Consider the following 22,234-nt stretch of genomic DNA (forward strand, 5'->3'; position numbering starts at 1 on the left):
GGAAAGCAGATAGATCAATGTTCGTAGGATGGAGCAATTTTTGAAAATGACCAAATCCAGGATAATTAGATCATGGCCACCTGAAAAAACTTCTGTGATAAAAAGGAATGATTTCAAATGCTCCAAAGAGCCTTTCCTATCCTTTCAGGGGGAGAAAAAAAATCTAAAAACATGTTTGCTTGAGAAATATCCCGCGGCAGCGGCGACTCCTGGCGGTCGGGTTTGAAAGAGGGCGTGGAACTCGGTTTAAAGACGGAAGTGGGACTCCGTGAATATCGCACTTGATTTGGCCTGGAAGTCGATGCGCCGAAACCGAAAGCGGGATTAAAATCAGGAAGTGGCGCTTGCTTGTGAACATGGCTTGCAGACAGCAGCAGCCCGAGAGTTGGATCGAAGATATAGATTGCTCCATTTGTCTGGATGTCTTCACCAATCCGGTTTCCCTGGAGTGTGGACACAACTTCTGCCGCTCCTGTATCACAGGCTGCTGGGAACAGGGGCAGAGGAATCTCTGCCCGGAGTGCAGGCAGGAGTTTCCCGGCAGAAAGCTGACCGTCAACAGGAATTTAGCCAGTCTGGCGGAGAAAGTTCGGAAATTGAACCTGAATCCGGGAGAGGGGGGCAGTAAACTTCACTGCGAGGAACATCAGGAAGAACTGAAACTGTTCTGTGAAACCGACAAGAAATTAATCTGTTTGATTTGCAGGGATTCGCGGGAACACAAATCTCACAACTTCATGCCCATTAAAGAAGCGGTTGAAATCTACAAGGTAACTCGGGGACAGGTTTTATTACCAGATTATTTGATCACGTTATCATAGTCTGACCCTTTCATCCTGTATCTCCTTTCCCTCTCCCAGGATCAGCTGAAATCAGCTTTAGCATCTCTCTCAGAGAAGAAATTGATATTTCTGGAAACGGAAATGAAACAGAGAGGGAAGATTTCTGCAGTTCAGGTAAGCTTGGGGGTAACTGCTCCCATTTTCAGGGATCTGGGTGAGTTTTGTTCCCTCTAATGTGGGATTTACAATCATAGAATTCCTACAGTGCAGAAGGAGGCCATTCGGCCCATTGAGTCTGCACCGACACTCTGAAGAAGCGTCTCCCCAGTCCCCACCCCCACCCCCGCAACCCCACCTAAAGTTTTGAACATGAAGGGGCAATTTAGCATGGCCACCTCGCCTGCACATAGTATCATAGAATTTACAGTGCAGAAGGAGGCCATTCGGCCCATCGAGTCTGCACCGGCTCTTGGAAAGAGCACTCTACCCAAGCCCACACCACCACCCTATCCCCATAACCCAGTAACCCCACCCAACACTAAGGGCAATTCTTTGGACTGTGGGAGAAAACTGGAGGACCCGGAGGAAACCAACGCAGACACGGTGAGAAAGTACAAACCCCACACAGACAAGTCACCCAAGGCTGGAATTGAACCTGGGTCACTGGCACTGTACCACCATGCCACCCACAACCACTGTGCCACCCACAACCACTGTCCCACCCACAACAACTGCCACTGTGCCATGCAGAACCACTGTGCCACCTTGCCGCTCAATTGATTATTTTGTTTCTCCCGCATTTCATTGGCCAGGAGCAGTCGCGCAGTCTGCAGACACACATCATATCCGAGTTCAGCAAAATGCGGCAGATTCTCACTGAGAAAGAGCAGCGTTTACTCAGAGATCTCAGGAGGGAGGAGGCGAGGATTCTGGACACAATGGAGAAAAACCTGCAGCAAATTCAGGAGAATTTAAATTCCATTGAGGAGGAGCTTTCCAAGTTGCAGAAACAGATGGAGCAACGGGACAGAGTGAAGTTTCTGAAGGTGAGGATTATAATGCAGGTTACCTCCATGAAATGTGGCAATTGCAAAATAATCGTAAGTAACTTTGAAATAAATGAAACATTTGCTGAAAAACTCAAAACTGTTCTTATTTCCCAGTCTATGTGTGGTTATGACTGAACTCATGGCCCCCATGTTGTTTGCAAATTCTGGGGAATACTTGCAAACTCCCAAGTATCAGTTGCCTTGCTCTTGACGCACAGTTTGGAAATTACTCAGTATTTCCAAATGTTAATATTCTCTGGAACCCTTTGCAATCCAGATTGCTATTCAATTCATAGGAAATTTGGGTCAGATTGGAGATTCAAGTGTTAAAAGAAACACATTCTCACCGTGGCTGCATAGGTCTCAGCCCACAACCCAAAGATGTGCAAGTCTAGGTAGATTGGCCATGTCAAATTGCCCCTTAATTGGAGAAAAAATTGGGTACTCTAAATTTGTTAAAAACATTGAATCATGATTCCACTCTTCCCCCCCCCCCCCCCCCCCCCCCCCCGAACTCCAACCCACCCACATCAGATATGAGCACAGGGGCAGGGTGACCAATCTGTCTGCTCCGTCAAGCCTGGGGGTATGCTTCTTCAGAGGGTCAGTTTGGACTTTAAATATGATAATAAGCCTCACTGTTATTCTCCATTGTAAACTGAAGTGTTTTAGCTAAATCCAGGCCAGGACTGTCGGATGTTGGATATGGGTGCTTTTCACCTGATGTGTGGGGGCAACATTCTGCTCAACATCCTGTTAACCTATATCTTCACCTAATTTTCCAGTTCACCAGCTAGCTCCACTTTCATGCCCTGATAATTGCCCTTATTCAAGTTTAAAACTCAAGTTTTGGGTCTACGCTTCTTTCCCTCAAACTGAATGTAAAATTCAATCATATGATCGCTGCTACCTAGGGTCTTTAATTAATCCTACCCCGCTGCACAATAGCAGTTCTGGTATAACCTGCTCTACAGTTGGCTCCAGAATGTGCTGTTTTAAAACTACCCTGAAAACATTCTATGAACTTTTCCTGGCTTTTCAATCAGTACCATGCTACACCCCTTCTCGACCCCCACACCTTTCCCAAAGCCCGCACATTTCTTTTCATCCGAATTCCTTTTCAAAAAGTACAAGTGAATCTGCTTTTGCCACTCTTCGGGTAGTGCATTCCACATCATCACAACTCACTACTAAAAAAATTCTTCCCTCCTTTCCTTGCTAGTTGCCCTAAATCTGTACTCTCTGGTCAGGCCAGTGGAAGCAGTCCTGCCTTTAATTACATAAATAACGTTGTGGCAAGAGATGCAGGGCGAGTGGGAAAAAGAACAATTTTACACTGAGTATTAATGATCTGGAACTACTAGGACAGTGGACATAGAGACGGCGAACAATTTAAAAAGAAAATTCGAAGTATAGAAGTCATTGAAGATGGTAGGGCATGTTGAGAGAGCAAATAATACAGCATATGCCATCCTAAGTTTCATTAATAGGGGTATTTAGTACAAGAGTAAGGAGGTCATGTTGAACTTGTATTAGGCCTCACCTTGACCACTGCCTCCAGTTCTGGGCACAGTACCTGAGAAAGGATGTGGAGGCATTGTGGAGAGTACAGAAGAGATTCAGGAGAATGATTCCAGGGATAGAAAGCTGTAGCTATAAGGATAGATTGGAGAGGTTGGGACTGTTTTCCTGGGAGACAAGAAGGCTGAGGGGAAACTTGATGGAGGTGTTCAAGATCCTGAGGGGTAGGGACAGGGTAATTAGTGAGAAATTATTTCCGTTCAAGAGGATCATCAAGAATAAAGAGGGCCTAGATTGAAAATAATGGACAAAAGGAGCAGAAGAGGGGTGGCGCGGTGGTGTAGTGGTTAGCACTGCTGCCTCACGGCGCCAAGGACCCAGGTTCGATCCCGGCCCCGGGTCACTGTCCGTGGGGAGTTTGCACATTCTCCCTGTGTCTGTATGGGTCTTACCCCACAACCCAAATATGTGCAGGGTAGGTGGATTGGCCACACTAAATTGCCCCTTAATGGGAATTTAAAAAACTATATATATTTTAAAAGGAGCAGAAATGATGGGTGGAAGAAACGTTTCATACAGAGAGCAGTCAGAGTCTGGAACAAATTTCCTGAGAGCGTGGTGGAGGCAGTCTCGATCAAGGCATTCAAAAGGGTGTTGGGTTGCTATCTGAAAATAAAGAATTTGCAAGGTTACGGGGACAAGAGGTAGAATGCTCTTTCAGAGAGCCAGCACAGACACAATGGGCCGAATAGCCTCCTTTTGCGCTGTATAGATCCTGTCATGCTGGATGGGCGCTTAAGACAAAGTAACTGGCGGGGCTGCCGGGAGGGGGAATGGGACTGACTGGATTGTACTACAGAGGGCTGGCATGGACTCCAAAGGGTTGAACGGCCTCCTCAGTTTTGTGATGATTCTATTTACTCTGTGAAACCCCCTCACAATTTTGAACGTATGCTAAATTTTACCTTGTCTCCTTGAAGAGAGACAGACACGTATCTGAAGTTCCTCATCTCTGACAACATCTAGTAAATCTGTCCTGCAGCCTTTCTTTTTTTAAAATAAATTTAGAGTTACCCAATTCATTTTTTCCAATTAAGGGGCAATTTAGCATGTTCAATCCACCTACCCTGCACATCTTGGATTGTGGGGGCGAAACACACGCAAACACGGAGGGAATGTGCAAACTCCACATGGACAGTGACCCAGAGCCGGGATTGAACCTGGGACCTCGGCGCCGTGAGACCGCAGTGCTACCACTGCGCCACCGTGCTGCCCTTTGTCTGCCCATTTCAAAGGTTGAGATCCTCCTGAGGTCTGTCAATATCCTCCTCACTGCTTGCAACATGTTCAAGTCGCCTGCAAAGTTTTAAATGTTGCCCTCACCCCCACCTCCCCCAAACCCAAGTACAACCCATTGATTCATTTCAAAAGGAGCAGTTCGATATTCTTTTCATCTGTTTGACCCAGCAGTAGTACGTAGATTCCCAGCAACGTGTAACAGTGTGAGCTTAATATCTGCCGTCTGGATGTGGGTGGTCAGTCTCCCTGAACACAAATTTGTATTTTGTTTATTTTAGGAGGAGGCCTGTCTGAAGAGGAGGTAGGACACTCATTTTACTGAAATTCTATTTAAGTTAAAAGCAAGCTCGCAAAGTTTTTGTGGTCAATTTATTTTTGCAACGGCTGTTTAATTCTTACAGAACCGATGAGAAATTCAAAGTACAATCAGTGGCAGATGCGGCCCTGTCCGTTGGAACGTTCAAAGGCCCTTTACAGTATGCAGCGTGGAGATCAATGATGGACACCATTAACCCCGGTATAGTTATTAGATTCCTTTTGTGGGATGTGAATCCAGATGAGAAGAGCATAACCTGATTTTACTGACCACAAATTGAATGTGGGCAATGTCATTTGTTACTCCAGGGATGGCTCTCCAATCTCACAGAATCTATAGCATAGCGTCCCAGAATGGTTACTGCACGGAGGGAGGCTATTTGGTCCATCGTGGCTGCGCTGGCCCTCTAAAGGAGCGTTTCACCTAATGCCACTCCCCTGTCTTCTCCTCACAGCCCTGCGCATTCATCCTTTTCAGATAATAATTCAATTTCCTCTTTGAATGCCTCGATTGATCCTACCTCCACCAATTCTCAGGCTGCACATTCCAAATTCTAACCACTCACTGTGTGAATAGGTGTTTTTCCCCCATGTCCCTCCTTTTACCTTAAACCTGAGCCCTCTGTTTCTCGATCCTTCCACAAGTGGGAACAGTTTCTCCCAATCTACTCTGCCCAGTGCTTTGCTTGCGTGGCTCTGGATAAATGAACTACAAAAGGAAACTAGCAGAAAACATAAACACTGAAAACAAGAGCTTCTATAAGTATATAGGAAGAGAATAGCTGCAGTAAATGTTGGCCCTTTAGAGGACAAATCCGGTGAGGTGATAATGAGGAACACAGAGATGGCGGAGGCGCTGAACCAATATTTTGCCTCTGTCTTCACGGTAGAGGATATTAAAACATTTCCAAAAACTGCAGTTAATGCAGAGGAACTTGGTGCAATAACCATCCCTAGGGAGAAAGTGTTGAATAAACTAATGTGACTAAACGCAGATAAGTCTCTGTTGGGTGTGGTTACTGGGTTATGGGGATAGGGTGGAGGTGTGGACTTGGGTAGGGTGCTCTTCCCAAGAGCCGGTGCAGACTCGATGGGCTGAATGGCCTCCTTCTGCACTGTAAATTCTATGAATTCTATGATGACCTGATGCCTGCACCCTCGAGTATTAAAGAAGTTGCCAGCAGAGATAGTGGATGCATTGGTTATGGAATTTCAAAATTCCCTGGATTCTGGAAAGGTCTCGGTGGATTGGAAACATGCTAATGTGACACCCCTATTCAAAAAGAGAGAGAGGCAAAAAGTAGGAAACTATAGACCGGCTAGCTTGACCTCTGGTGGGGAAGTTGCTGGAATCAATCATTAAGGAGGACATGACTGAACATTTGGAAAGACAAAGCTCAATTACCATTGTCAGCATAATTTTATGAAGGGTAAGTTATGCTTGACAAATGTGCTTGAGTTCCATGAGGATGTAATTAGCAAGGTGGATAATGCAAAACCTGTGGATGTGGTATATCTAGACTTCCAGAAGGCGTTTGACAAGGTGCTGCATAAAAGATTGATCCAGGAGGTGTGATCGCAGGGGATTGGGGGTAGAGAACTAGATCGGATTGAGGATTGGCTGGCTGATAGAAAGCAGAGGGTCGGGATAAATGGTTCCTTCTCTGTCTGACAAACTATAATTAACGGATGCCGCAGGGGTCAGTCCTCGAACCTCAACTGTTTGCAATCCATATAAATGATCTGCAAGCAGCGACAGAGTGCAATATAGCAAAATTTGTGGATGATGCTAAAATAGTTGGGAAAGCAGGCAGTGAAAAGCAGATAAAGAGTTTACAGATGGATATAGATAGGCTAATTTGGTAGGTGGAGTTTAATGTGGATAAGTGTGAGGTTATCCATTTTGTTCAAAAGAATAGAAAAGCAAATTATTATCTGAATGGAAAGCAGATTCAAAATGCATCTGGGCAGAGGAATCTGAGTGTCTTTGTTCTTGAATCACAGAAAATCGGTATTCCGATACAGTATGTAATAAAAAAGGCAAATTAAATTATAGCATATAATGCAAAAGGACTGAACTTTAAAAATAGAGAAGTATTGTTGCAATGGTATAGGGTGTTGGTGGGACCACAACTGGAGAATTGTGTCCAGTTGTGGTCTACTTATTTGCAGAAAATGGGGTGGCATTGGAAACAGTTCAGAGGAGGTTCAAAGGACTGAATTGCTAACTTCTGCTCCTAAGTCCTATGTTCCTATGACTAAGCATGGGAAGCTGCCAGCAAACTCTACCGAAGGCCACACTGTAACCAGTCAGCATGGATTTCATAAGGAAGGTCATGTCTGACTAACTATACTGAAACTGGGAGGAGGTACCAAGGAGGGTTGTTGAGCGGAGCGTTCTTCATGCAGCCTGTATAGATTTTTGCCGGGCTTGCCAGGTCCCATGTGATCAACTGGTCACAAAGGTAAAAGGCCATGGGACTCATGGGCAAGTTGGATCCAGAGATTGGTTCAGAAACTGATTGATCCAGAAACTGGGCGGCATGGACAAGCTGGGCCGAAGGGCCAGTTTCCATGCTGTAAACATTTATGGCTCTGATGAAGTGAAGGGTAATGGCCAATGAGTGATTTTGTGACTGGAAGAGTGGGGATAAATGGGGTATTTGGCTGGCTGTAACTAGTAGAGTGCCACAAGGATATGTCCTTGGGCCTCAGCCATTCACAACCTATATTAGTGGTTCAAACAAGGAGACGGAGGCCAATGTATCCAGGTTTGCTGATTATAATGGGATTTATCCTAGGATTCTCTGGGAAGCTAGGGAGGAGATTGCTGAGCCTTTGGCCTTGATCTTTAAGTCATCTTTGTCTACAGGAATAGTGCCAGAAGACTGGAGGATAGCAAATGTTGTCCCCTTGTTCAAGAAGGGGAGTAGAGACAACCCCGGTAACTATAGACCAGTGAGCCTTACTTCTGTTGTGGGAAAAATCTTCGAAAAGTTTAGAAGAGATAGGATGTATAATCATCTGGAAAGGAATAATTTGATTAGAGATAGTCAACACGGTTTTGTGAAGGGTAGGTCGTGCCTCACAAACCTTATAGAGTTCTTTGAGAAGGTGACCAAACAGGTGGATGAGGGTAAAGCAGTTGATGTGGTGTATATGGATTTCAGTAAAGCGTTTGATAAGGTTCCCCATGGTAGGCTACTGCAGAAAATACGGAGGCATGGGATTCAGGGTGATTTAGCAGTTTGGATCAGAAATTGGCTAGCTGGAAGAAGCCAAAAGGTGGTGGTTGATGGGCAATGTTCAGACTGGAGTCCAGTTACTAGTGGTGTACCACAAGGATCTGTTTTGGGGCCACTGCTGTTTGTCATTTTTATAAATGACCTGGAGGAGGACGTAGAAGGATGGGTAAGTAAATTTGCAGATGACACTAAAGTCGGTGGAGTTGTGGACAGTGCGGAAGGATGTTACAAGTTACAGAGGGACATAGATAAGCTGCAGCGCTGGGCTGAGAGGTGGCAAATGGAGTTTAATGCAGAAAAGTGTGAGGTGATTCATTTTGGAAGGAATAACAGGAAGACAGAGGACTGGGCTAATGGTAAGATTCTTGGCAGTGTGGATGAACAGAGAGATCTTGGTGTCCATGTACATAGATCCCTGAAAGTTGCCACCCAGGTTGAGAGGGTTGTTAAGAAGGCGTACGGTGTGTTAGCTTTTATTGGTAGAGGGGTTGAGTTTAGGAGCCATGAGGTCATGTTGCAGCTGTACAAAACTCTGGTGTGGCCGCATTTGGAATATTGCGTGCAATTCTGGTCGCCGCATTATAGGAAGGATGTGGAAGCATTGGAAAGGGTGCAGAGGAGATTTACCAGAATGTTGCCTGGTATGGAGGGAAGATCTTATGAGGAAAGGCTGAGGGACTTGAGGCTGTTTTCGTTAGAGAGAAGAAGGTTAAGAGGTGACTTAATTGAGGCATACAAGATGATCAGAGTATTGGATAGGGTGGACAGTGAGAGCCTTTTTCCTTGGATGGTGTTGTCTAGCACGAGGGGACATACCTTTAAATTGAGGGGGGAGAGATATAAGACAGAGATGTCAGAGGTAGGTTCTTTACTCAGAGAGTAGTAAGGGCGTGGAATGCCCTGCCTGCAACAGCAGTGGATTCGCCAACACTAAGGACATTCAAATGGTCATTGGATAGACATATGGACAAAAAGAGAATAGTGTAGATTGGCTTTAGAGTGGTTTCACAGGTCGGCGCAACATCGAGGGCCGAAGGGCCTGTACTGCGCTGTAATGAATAGAATAAAATAGAATAGAAAAATACAGAACAGGCCCTTCGGCCCACGATGTTGTGCCGAACCTTTGTCCTAGATTAATCACAGATTATCATTGAATTTACAGTGCAGAAGGAGGCTATTCGGCCCATTGAGTCTGCACCGGCTCTTGGAAAGAGCACCCTACCCAAAGTCAACACCTCCACCGAACACTAAGGGCAATTTTGGACACGAAGGGCAAGTTATCATGGCCAATCCACCTAACCTGCACATCTTTGGACTGTGGGAGGAAACCCACGCAGACACGGGGAGGATGTGCAGACTCCGCACAGACAGTGACCCAAGTTGGAATCGAACCTGGGACCCTGGAGCTGTGAAGCAATTGTGCTATCCACGATGCTACCGTGCTGCCCTTAAGAGCAAATAAATCTACACTATATCATTTTACCATAATCCATGTACCTATCCAATAGCTGCTTGAAGGTCCCTAATGTTTCCGACTCAACTACTTCCGCAGGCAGTATGTTCCATGCCCCCACTACTCTCTGGGTAAAGAACCTACCTCAGACATCCTCCCTATATCTTCCACCATTCACCTTAAATTTATGTCCCCTTGTAATGGTTTGTTCCACCCGGGGGAAAAGTCTCTGACTGTCTACTCTATCTATTCCCCTGATCATCTTATAAACCTCTATCAAGTCGCCCCTCATCCTTCTCCGTTCTAATGAGAAAAGGCCTAGCACCCTCAACCTTCCCTCATAAGACCTACTCTCCATTCCAGGCAACATTCTGGTAAATCTCCTTTGCACCTTTTCCAAAGCTTCCACATCCTTCCTAAAATGAGGCGACCAAAACTGTACACAGTACTCCAAATGTGGCCTTACCAAAGTTTTGTACAGCTGCATCATCACCTCACGGCTCTTAAATTCAATCCATCCGTTAATGAACGCTAGCACACCATAGGCCTTCATCACAGCTCTAGCCACTTGAGTGGCAACTTTCAAAGATGTATGAACATAGACCCCAAGATCTCTCTGCTCCTCCACATTGCCAAAAACTCTACCGTTAACCCTGTATTCCGCATTCATATTTGTCCTTCCAAAATGGACAACCTCACACTTTTCAGGGTTAAACTCCATCTGCCACTTCTCAGCCCAGCTCTGCATCCTATCTATGTCGCTTTGCAGCCGACAACTGCCCTCCTCACTATCCACAACTCCACCAATCTTCTTATTGTCTGCAAATTTACTGACCCACCCTTCAACTCCCTCATCCAAGTCATTAATGAAAATCACAAACAGCAGAGGACCCAGAACTGATCCCTGCGGTACGCCACTGGTAACTGGGATCCCGGCTGAATATTTGCCATCCACCACCACTCTCTGACTTCTATCGGTTAGCCAGTTCGTTATCCAACTGGCCATATTTACCACTATCCCATGCCTCCTTAGTTTCTTCAGAAGCCTACCATGGGGAACCTTATCAAATGCCTTACTAAAATCCATGTACACTACATCCACTGCTTTACCTTCATCCACATGCTTGGTCACCTCCTCAAAGAATTCAATAAGACTTGTAAGGCAAGACCTACCCCTCACAAATCCGTGCTGACTATCTCTAATCAAGCAGTGTCTTTCCAGATGCTCAGAAATCCTATCCTTCAGTACCCTTTCCATTACTTTGCCTACCACCGAAGTAAGACTAACTGGCCTGTAATTCCCAGGGTTATCCCTAGTCCCTTTTTTTGAACAGGGGCACGACATTCGCCACTCTCCAATCCCCTGGTACCACCCCTGTTGACAGTGAGGACGAACAGATCATTGTCAACGGCTCTGCAATTTCATCTCTTGCTTCCCATAGAATCCTTGGATATATCCCGTCAGGCCCGGGGGACTTGTCTATCCTCAAGTTTTTCAAAATGCCCAACACACCTGCCTTCCTAACAAGTATTTCCTCGAGCTTACCAGTCTGTTTCACACTGTCCTCTCCAACAATATGGCCCCTCTCATTTGTAAATACAGAAGAAAAGTACTCATTCAAGACCTCTCCTATCTCTTCAGACTCAATACACAATCTCCCGCTACTGTCCTTGATCGGACCTACCCTCGCTCTCGTCATTCACATATTTCTCACATATGTGTAAAAGGCCTTGGGGTTTTCCTTGATCCTACCCACCAAAGATTGTTCATGCCCTCTCTTACCTCTCCTAATCCCTTTCTTCAGTTCCCTCCTGGCTATCATGTATCCCTCCAACGCCCTGTCTGAACCTTGTTTCCTCAGCCTTACATAAGTCTCCTTTTTCCTCTTAACAAGACATTCAACCTCGCTTGTCAACCATGGTTCCCTCACTCGACCATCTCTTCCCTGCCTGACAGGGACATGCATATCAAGAACACGTAGTACCTGTTCCTTGAACAAGTTCCACATTTCACTTGTGTCCTTCAGTGACAGCCTATGTTCCCAACTTATGCACTTCAATTCTTGTCTGACAATATCGTATTTACCCTTCCCCCAATTGTAAACCTTGCCCTGTTGCACGCACCTATCCCTCTCCATTACTAAAGTGAAAGTCACAGAATTGTGGTCACTATCTCAAATGCTCCCCCGCTAACAGATCTATCACTTGCCCTGGTTCATTACCAAGTACTAAATCCAATATTGCCCCTCCTCTGGTCGGACAATCTACATACTGTGTTAGAAAAGCTTCCTGGACACACTGCACAAACACCACCCCATCCAAACTATTTGATCTAAAGAGTTTCCACTCAATGTTTGGGAAGTTAAAGTCACCCATGACTACTACCCTGTGACTTCTGCACCTTTCCAAAATCTGTTTCCCAATCTGTTCCTCCACATCTCTGCTACTATTGGGGGGCCTATAGAAAACTCCTAACAAGGTGACTGCTCCTTTCCTATTTCTGACTTCAACCCATACTACCTCAGTAGGCTGATACTCCTCGAACTGCCTTTCTGCAGCTGTTATACTATCTCTAATTAACAATGCCACCCCCCCACCTCTTTTAATCTTATTGAAACATCTATAACCAGGGACCTCCAACAACCATTTCTGCCCCTCGTCTATCCAAGTTTCCGTGATGGCCACCACATCGTAGTCCCAAGTACCGATCCATGCCTTAAGTTCACCCACCTTATTCCTGATGCTTCTTGCGTTGAAGTATACACACTTAAACCCATCTCCATGCCTGCAAGTACTCTCCTTTGTCAGTGTTCCCTTCCCCACTGCCTCATTACACGCTTTGGCATCCTGAATATCGGCTACCTTAGTTGCTGGACTACAAATCCGGTTCCCATTCCCCTGCCAAATTAGATTAAACTCTCCCGAAGAGTACTAGAGAACCTCCCTCCCAGGATATTGGTGCCCCTCTGGTTCAGATGCAACCCATCCTGCTTGTACAGGTCCCACCTTCCCCAGAATGCGCTCCAATTATCCAAATACCTGAAGCCCTCCCTCCTACACCATTCCTGCAGCCACGTGTTCAGCTGCACTCCCTCTCTATTCCTAGCCTCGTTATCACGTGGCACCGGCAACAAACGAGAGCTGACAACTCTGTCTGTCCTGGCTTTTAACTTCCAGCCTAGCTCCCTAAACTCGTTTATTACCTCCACACCCCTTTTCCTACCTACGTCGTTGGTACCAATGTGCACCACGACTTCTGGCTGCTCCCCCTCCCCCTTAAGGATCCTGAAGACACGATCCGAGACATCCCTGGCCCTGGCACCCGGGAGGCAACATACCTTCCGGGAGTCTCGCTCGCGACCACAGAATCTCCTATCTATTCCCCTAACCATTGAATCTCCTACAACTATTGCTTTTCTATTCTCCCCCCTTCCCTTCTGAGCCCCAGAGCCAGACTCAGTGCCAGAGACCTGGCCGCTAGGGCCTTCCCCCGGTTGGTCACCCCCCCCCCCCCCCCACCAGCATCCTAAACGGTATACTTTTTTTGAAGGGGAACGGCCGCGAGGGATCCCTGCACTGTCTGCCTGGTTTTTATTTTCCACTGTCTGTAACTCAGCTATTCTTGTCCTGTACCTTGGGTGTGGTTACCTCCCTGTAACTCTTCTCTATCACCCCCTCTGCCTCCCGGATGATCCGAAGTTCATCCAGCTTCAGCTCCAGTTCCCTAACACGGTCTCTGAGGAGCTGGAGTTGGGTGCACTTCCTGCAGGTATAGTCAGCGGGGACACCGGTGGTATCCCTCACCACCCACATCCTACAGGAGGAGCATGCAACTGGCCTAGCCTCCATCCCCCCTTGCCTTACAGAATATAGCTGCCCTGTGGACCAACTGGATCTCCGCCCTCCGACTCTGCTCCCAGTCAGCTGCACTCTCTGTAAACTCCTGGCTCTCTTCTCACTCTTTGCGGAAATGTAGGAAACAAAATGAAAGGAGCACCGTACTCCCTCCTCACCTAACTCCCTCAGTCACCAAACTCTCACTCTAGCACTCAAATGCACCAAATTCAGCACTCAGTGCTGAATGTTCTATGTTCTATAATGAGCTAGGTGGGGATATCAGCTGTGAACAGGTCACAGAGAAGTGAAAAGAGATCTCGAGTGAGCAAACATACAAACAAATAGACTATTCTGCCCCTTGAACCTGCTCCGCCACTTAATAAGGTCATGGCTGACCTGATCTGTATCGTGGTACAACACCTAGGGCAAGTGAGCGGTGAATCCCAGCCCCACTTGTCCTGGAATCACAACACAAGTAAATTAACCAATAATCTTACAAAATACCTAAAGTCTCTGGCCCTCAGCTACCCAATAATTACTGTCACCAAGTTTTTAAGTTGAAACACAATTACTGTCCATTTATAACAAGGATAATGAAGAAATATGCAGTAATTACAACTAACCTATTACCCCCATTTTACTGTCCCACCCTTTACACACACAGGCACAAGACAGACAGCACAGTAAGGGCAGCACAGTAGCACACTGGTTAGCACAGTTGCTTCACAGCTCCAGGGTCCCAGGTTTGATTCCCGGCTTGGGTCACTGACTGTGCGGAGTCTGCACGTTCTCCCCGTGTCAGCGTGGGTTCCTCCAGGTGCTCCGGTTTCCTCCCACAGTCCAAGGATGTGCAGGTTAGGTAGATTGACCATGGTAAAAAATTGCCCTTCGTGTCCAAAAAGGTTAGATGGGGTTACTGGGTTACGGGGATAGGGTGGAAGTGTAGACTTAGGTAGGGTGCTCTTTCCAAGAACCGGTGCAGACCCTATGGGCCGAATGGCCTCCTTCTGCACCGTAAATTCTATGATTCTATGAGACAAACACACAGGGGGAAGGGGGGGAAATAATAAGGATAAACGTATTTTCTTCCAATGGTGGTTCTTTCGCATCCTTTCTTCACAGCTAGCTTGTGCTTGGTTTGTAGCCTGTAATGATCTTCTCCATAGTTTAGAGATGCATCACTCACAACTTTTCCCAGAGAGGCCCCTTCACTTCACATCAAACTCTGCTTTCAGTTTGTGGTGTATTTCCAGGCCTCTGCCTTTTCTTGAGAGCGATGGTCGGTTTACAACAGCCTTTTCTGCGGAGAGAGTTGGTCAGTTCCTCCCCTGCTTGTACAGCCTGAAATGGTTTTACATAAATTCATCCAGGCTCCCTGCCAGTCCAGTCTTTCTGGACAGAAACCGAGAGGGGAGCCAGGAGCCAAACTGAAAGCCAAACTTGAATCTCTGTAACATTCCCGCGGGATCAGACCCAATCGCCACCTATTACCGGGCAGAGCGCAGCCCTTTGGGCCAATTCATTCGCCACCACCCAAATCAATCAAACCAAATCATCTCTGAGTTCAGCCTCTTCACAATCACCAACCTGAAACAGCACAGCATTCTGGAGCTTTCAGTTTGCATTAAAGGTACAAGCTGCTTTGCCTTAAAGTTACAATCCATTAAACACCCATGGATCAAAAATGTAACAGCAAAAATAAAAGAAAGGGGAATTAAGAGAATAAACAGGAACAAACAGGAAGGATCCTGACAATCCCACCACGCCCGAGAACCTAAACCACACACCTCCCCATCCCCTAGATTTCCCCTTTTGTGTCCAAAGGTTAGGTAGGGTTACAGGGATAGGGTGGAAGAGTGGGCCTAGGTAGAGTGCTCTTTCAGAGGGTCAGTGCAGACTCGATGGATCGAATGGCCTATTCTGCACTGTGGGGATTTTATGATTCTTCTGTGGTACTCACTGTATTACTGTAAATTGCCCGCAGTTCCAGCCTCTCTGACTTTGGATCCGAACACAGCTCATCCCCAGCTCACCGTGTCTGAGGACAGGAACAGTGTGCGACTCGGAGAAAAACAGCAAATGCCCACTAACACCCCGGAGAGGTTTGATCACTCTGCCTTCATCCTGGGATCAGCAGGATTCACATCGGGGAGGCACTACTGGGAGGTGAAGGTGGGCGAGAAGACAGAGTGGTTTATTGGATTGGCACGAGAATCTGTCAATAGGAAAGGCGGGATCTGCCTCAGACCTGAGCTCGGATACTGGGCTATATGGCTGCTACCTGATTGCGACTATGTTGCTGGGACATCGCCCTCACGGACCCGGCTCTTCCCGAAAGTGAACATCAATAAGATTGGGGTGTATCTGGACTATGAGGGTGGACAGGTGTCATTTTACAATGCAGACAACATGTCCCACCTTCACACTTTCACTCACACTTTCACTGAGAAACTCCTCCCCATCTTCTGTCCAGGGCAGAAGCATGGCGGGAAAAACTCCGCTCCACTGACAATCTGCAGGATTAATTCATGTTTCTATGAGTGAACATAGAACATCGAAAAATACAGCACAGAACAGGCCCTTCCACCCACGATGTTGTGCCGAACCTTTGTCCTAGATTAATCATAGATTATCATTGAATTTACAGTGCAGAAGGCCATTCGGCCCACCGAGTCTGCACCGTCTCTTGGAAAGAGCACCCTACCCAAAGTCAACGCCTCCACCCAACACTAAGGGCACTTTTGGACACTAAGGGCAATTTATCATGGCCAATCCACCTAACCTGCACATCTTTGGACTGTGGGAGGAAACCGGAGCACCCGGAGGAAACCCACGCAGACACGGGGAGGATGTGCAGACTCCGCACAGACAATGACCCAAGCCGGAATCGGACCTGGGACCCTGGAGCTGTGAAGCAATTGTGATATCCACAATGCTACCGTGCTGCCCTTAAGAACAAATAAATCTACACTCTATCATTTTACCATAATCCATGTACCTATCCAATAGGTCCCTAATGCTTGAAGGTCCCTAATGTTTCCGACTCAACTACTTCCACAGTCAGTGCATTCCATGCCCCCACTACTCTCTGGGTAAAGAACCTACCTCTGACATCCCCCCTATATCTTCCACCATTCACCTTAAATTTATGTCCCCTTGTAATGGTTTGTTCCACCCGGGGAAAAAGTCTCTGACTGTCTACTCTATCTATTCCCCTGATCATCTTATAAACCTCTATCAAGTCGCCCCTCATCCTTCTCCGTTCTAATGAGAAAAGGCCTAGCACCCTCAACCTTTCCTCGTAAGACCTACTCTCCATTCCAGGCAACATCCTGGTAAATCTCCTTTGCACCTTTTCCAAAGCTTCCACATCCTTCCTAAAATGAGGCAACCAGAACTGTACACAGTACTCTAAATGTGGCCTTACCAAAGTTTTGTACAGCTGCATCATCACCTCACGGCTCTTAAATTCAATCCCTCTGTTAATGATCGCTAGCACACCATAAGCCTTCTTCACAGCTCTAGCCACTTGAGTGGCAACTTTCAAAGATGTATGAACATAGACCCCAAGATCTCTCTGCTCCTCCACATTGCCAAGAACTCTACCATTAACCCTGTATTCCACATTCATATTTGTCCTTCCAAAATGGACAACCTCACACTTTTCAGGGTTAAACTCCATCTGCCGCTTCTCAGCCCAGCTCTGCATCCTATCTATGTCTCTTTGCAGCTGACAACAGCCCTCCTCACTATCCACAACTCCTCAAATCTTCGTATCGTCTGCAAATTTACTGACCCACCCTTCAACTCCCTCATCCAAGTCATTAATGAAAATCACAAACAGCAGAGGACCCAGAACTGATCTGTGCAGTACGCCACTGGTAACTGGGATCCAGGCTGAATATTTGCCATCCACCACCACTCTCTGACTTCTATCGGTTAGCCAGTCCGTTATCCAACTGGCCAAATTTCCCACTATCCCATGCTTCCTTACTTTCTGCAGAAGCCTACCATGGGGAACCTTATCAAATGCCTGATTAAAATCCATGTACACTACATCTACTGCTTTACCTTCATCCACATGCTTGGTCACCTCCTCAAAGAATTCAATAAGACTTGTAAGGCAAGACCTACCCCTCACAAATCCGTGCTGACTATCCCTAATCAAGCAGTGTCTTTCCAGATGGTCAGAAATCCTATCCTTCAGTACCCTTTCCATGACTTTGCCTACCACCGAAGTAAGACTAACTGGCCTGTAATTCCCAGGGTTATCTCTAGTCCCTTTTTTGAACAGGTGCACGACATTCGCCACTCTCCAACCCCCTGGTACCACCCCTGTTGACAGTGAGGACAAAAAGATCATTGCCAACGGCTCTGCAATTTCATCTCTTGCTTCCCATAGAATCCTTGGATTTATCCCGTCAGGCCTGGGGGACTTGTCTATCAACAAATTTTTCAAAATGCCCAAAACATCTTCCTTCCTAACAAGTATTTCCTCGAGCTTACCAGTCTGTTTCACACTGTCCTCTCCAACAATATGGCCCCTCTCATTTGTAAATACAGAAGAAAAGTACTCGTTCAAGACCTCTCCTATCTCTTCAGACTCCATACACAATCTCCCGCTACTGTCCTTGATCGGACCTACCCTCGCTCTAGTCATTCTCATATTTCTCACATATGTGTAAAAGGCCTTGGGGTTTTCCTTGATCCTACCCGCCAAAGATTGTTCCTGCCCTCTCTTAGCTCTCCTAATCCCTTTCTTCAGTTCCCTCCTGGCTATCTTGTATCCCTCCAACGCCCTGTCTGAACCTTGTTTCCTCAGCCTTACATAAGTCTCCTTTTTCCACTTAACAAGACATTCAACCTCTCAACCATGGTTCCCTCACTCGACCATCTCTTGCCTGCCTGATAGGGACATACATATCAAGAACACGTAGTACCTGTTCCTTGAACAAGTTCCACATTTCACTTGTGTCCTTCAGTGACAGCCTATGTTCCCAACTTATGCACTTCAATTCTTGTCTGACAATATCGTATTTACCCTTCCCCCAATTGTAAACCTTGCCCTGTTGCACGCACCTATCCCTCTCCATTACTAAAGTGAAAGTCACAGAATTGTGGTCACTATCTCAAATGCTCCCCCGCTAACAGATCTATCACTTGCCCTGGTTCATTACCAAGTACTAAATCCAATATTGCCCCTCCTCTGGTCGGACAATCTACATACTGTGTTAGAAAAGCTTCCTGGACACACTGCACAAACACCACCCCATCCAAACTATTTGATCTAAAGAGTTTCCACTCAATGTTTGGGAAGTTAAAGTCACCCATGACTACTACCCTGTGACTTCTGCACCTTTCCAAAATCTGTTTCCCAATCTGTTCCTCCACATCTCTGCTACTATTGGGGGGCCAAGAGAAAACTCCTAACAAGGTGACTGCTCCTTTCCTATTTCTGACTTCAACCCATACTACCTCAGTAGGCTGATACTCCTCGAACTGCCTTTCTGCAGCTGTTATACTATCTCTAATTAACAATGCCACCCCCCCACCTCTTTTAATCTTATTGAAACATCTATAACCAGGGACCTCCAACAACCATTTCTGCCCCTCGTCTATCCAAGTTTCCGTGATGGCCACCACATCGTAGTCCCAAGTACCGATCCATGCCTTAAGTTCACCCACCTTATTCCTGATGCTTCTTGCGTTGAAGTATACACACTTAAACCCATCTCCATGCCTGCAAGTACTCTCCTTTGTCAGTGTTCCCTTCCCCACTGCCTCATTACACGCTTTGGCGTCCTGAATATCGGCTACCTTAATTGCTGGACTACAAATCCGGTTCCCATTCCCCTGCCAAATTAGATTAAACTCTCCCGAAGAGTACTAGAGAACCTCGCTCCCAGGATATTGGTGCCCCTCTGGTTCAGATGCAACCCATCCTGCTTGTACAGGTCCCACCTTCCCCAGAATGTGCTCCAATTATCCAAATACCTGAAGCCCTCCCTCCTACACCATTCCTGCAGCCACGTGTTCAGCTGCACTCCCTCTCTATTCCTAGCCTCACTATCACGTGGCACCGGCAACAAACCAGAGCTGACAACTCTGTCTTTCCTGGCTTTTAACTTCCAACCTAGCTCCCTAAACTCGTTTATTACCTCCACACCCCTTTTCCTACCTACCTCGTTGGTACCAATGTGCACCACGACTTCTGGCTGCTCCCCCTCCCCCTTAAGGATCCTGAAGACACAATCCGAGACATCCCTGGCCCTGGCACCCGGGAGGCAACATACCTTCCGGGAGTCTCCCTCGTGACAACAGAATCTCCTATCTATTCCCCTAACCATTGAATCTCCTACAACTATTGCTTTTCTAAGTAATTCTTTCTCATTTCTGTGTTGATTCTGCCACCCCTCAGCCTAAAACTATGACCCCTCGTTCGAGAATGTCCAACAGGGGAAACACCACTCTACGTCAGCCCTGTCAATCCCCTTCAGCATCTTATATACCTCAATTAGATCTCCTCTCATTCCTCTCAACTCCAATAAGTACAGGCCCAAACTGCTCAATCTCTCTTCATAAGACAGGTCTTTATCCCTGGAATCAATCCAATAAACCTCATGACAACAGTTCTTGAGACTCCTGTAAAATGAAGCTCAAAAGGGTGAAGAATATGGATAATCGGCAGGCCAGAATGACCGTGAGCAATGAAACACAAGCAGAAATGCACCAAGAAATACAGCACAGGCCCCCACCCTTTGGGAAGGTCAAGGTGGAGAGGGGCTGGACAGTATGTCCAGGAGGAGATAGAAGACAAGAGAACTGACAAGAGGAGGGGCAGGCGGGATCAGGCTATTGAGCTGGATGATCAGCCGTGATCATAATGAATGGTGGAGCAAGTTCAAAGGGCCGAATGGCCTCCTCCTGCTCCTATTTTCTATGTAATGACAAAGGAGACCACCAAGATGTGGCAAGTTTAACATTATATATGAGAGAAATAAAATGTGTTACGAACAATGCAGAATATTTCAAAGTAAAATTTTGATCTATATATTTGTGTGTTAAGAAGTTAAAAATGGTTTCAGTGTCTTTTAGGTTTTGCTTGTGAACCTTGGTGCCAGGGAGTCTGGAAAGACTTGAGACTAAAAGGTTTCAGGTCTTTTGGGTTTGTTTGTCTAAATGCATTTTTAGGCGGCACGGTGGCACAAGTGGTTAGCCTGAGGACCCGGGTTCGATCCCAGCCCCGGGTCACTGTCTATGTGGAGTTTGCACATTCTCCCCGTGCTTGCTTGGGTTTCACCCCCACAACCCAAAGGTACGCATATTAGGTGGATTGGCCACACTAAATTGCCCCTTAATTGGAAAAAAATAATTGGGTACTCTAAATTTATTTTTAATGAGGTGTTACAACCACTGAAGTTGAAGATATGGGTATAGTGACTGGAAAAAAATAACAAAGTAGAACAGCTTTACTCTTTCTTAGCAACAGTGATCCAGTAACACGGACTCAGAAGAGGAAGAAATTGAGAGAGAGTTCAATGTTTGTCAGCGAGAGAAGACCGGGCTTTTAAGCTCTCTGAGATGAAAAGCTACACGGCTAGTGGGATAGTAGTCAACTGAATAATCAGTTATAGGACTCAGTAAAAGTGTTCAGTTTAGCAGAGGTGCTACTGGAAGACTGAGTTTAGAGAAACCATTTGTTCGCTCTGTCGGTGAAAAAACAGTGAAAATTAAAGTTGGTGAGAAGCACCAAGTGGAGGCTCAGGATGTCATCAGAAGAAAACCATTTGCAACTCTGCCAGTTCCAAGCAAGAAGCCTTTTGTCAAGCTAGTGGTAACTCTTCACTGGTTTATGTGTCTGTACAGATATTGCGGGGGCAAAGGAATAATGGGAACCTTAATCCATTTCTTGTTGTATTGAGATCTTTCCAACTTCTTTGATGTAAAATAGTTCACTTTTTCTTGTTTTAATAAATAATTTATTCATTGTATTAAACATTCATCAGCAGTCTCCTGTGAATTTGTTCAGTAACTTTCCTCCATTTGTTTAAAGTTGGTATTTATCAAGCCAGACTTCACTCTGGATTTTGACTTGTGAAGTAGGACACTCTTACAGGAAGGCCAGAGGGTTGGCTGGGGGATTTGGAAACTGACTGTGAGTTAGCTGATCCCAGAAAATATAGAGGAACTCAAAAGAGATTACAAACATTGGAGAATAGTGAAACCCCGAATTGAGTCTCGTGCACACTGGTGGGAAGCACTCAAGGGAAACATCAAAAGGTTCTTTATCCTCAAATGTATTCAGAAGGTGAGAGAGGAGTGGAGGTAAATGTCCCGACTCAAGGAAAATATGCTGAATCTACTACTGCCATTGGTGGGGGGGTGGGGTTGATGTCAATGAGGATATCTAAGAGGTGAAGAGCCCAGCAAGCCTCAGTCTTTGCTGCGGAGGCCTCCATGATCATCTTCCGATCCAGAGTCCGCTCCATGGAGCAGGACGAGACTTGCTCGCATTTCTTTTTCCAAAAGGAGCAAAGAGAGAGAGAGCCCTGTGTACAGCATCCTGCAGAAAGGAGATGGCTTGGTAACATCATCGCTATCTGACATTTTGAGGATCAGCAAATCCTTTTATGCCAGATTCTATGACGTGTAACCAACAGGCAGCGCGGTCTCACGGTCCTTCCTATCCTCTAACACAGAGGCCTTAGACAACAGTATGTGGGAGAGTCTGGG

The 22,234-nt window shown here is 46.2% G+C and overlaps 1 protein-coding gene across 1 annotated transcript; it reads left to right on the forward strand.

Moving 5' to 3' along the window:
- The first annotated feature begins 73 nt into the window (after window positions 1–73).
- Window positions 74–21,503, forward strand: LOC140390289 (zinc-binding protein A33-like). The gene is made up of 6 exons (XM_072475321.1): window positions 74–770; window positions 861–956; window positions 1,595–1,828; window positions 4,930–4,952; window positions 5,053–5,168; window positions 15,486–21,503. The coding sequence occupies exons 1-6, from the start codon at window positions 357–359 to the stop codon at window positions 16,043–16,045; spliced, it is 1,443 nt and encodes a 480-aa protein (XP_072331422.1). The 5' UTR covers window positions 74–356; the 3' UTR covers window positions 16,046–21,503.
- Window positions 21,504–22,234: the final 731 nt, after the last annotated feature.

Source organism: Scyliorhinus torazame, chromosome 14, assembly GCF_047496885.1.
Source record: "Scyliorhinus torazame isolate Kashiwa2021f chromosome 14, sScyTor2.1, whole genome shotgun sequence".
Taxonomy (NCBI): Eukaryota; Metazoa; Chordata; class Chondrichthyes; order Carcharhiniformes; family Scyliorhinidae; genus Scyliorhinus; species Scyliorhinus torazame.

What these genes read in the sequence shown, in the direction of transcription:
- LOC140390289 (XM_072475321.1), top strand. Translation starts at nt 357, where the DNA reads ATGGCTTGCAGACAGCAGCAGCCCGAGAGTTGGATCGAAGATATAGAT. An exon ending in AAGCGGTTGAAATCTACAAG is followed by an intron (nt 771 to 860) that starts GTAACTCGGGGA and finishes TCCCTCTCCCAG; the next exon opens with GATCAGCTGAAATCAGCTTT. An exon ending in GAGGCCTGTCTGAAGAGGAG is followed by an intron (nt 4,953 to 5,052) that starts GTAGGACACTCA and finishes TAATTCTTACAG; the next exon opens with AACCGATGAGAAATTCAAAG.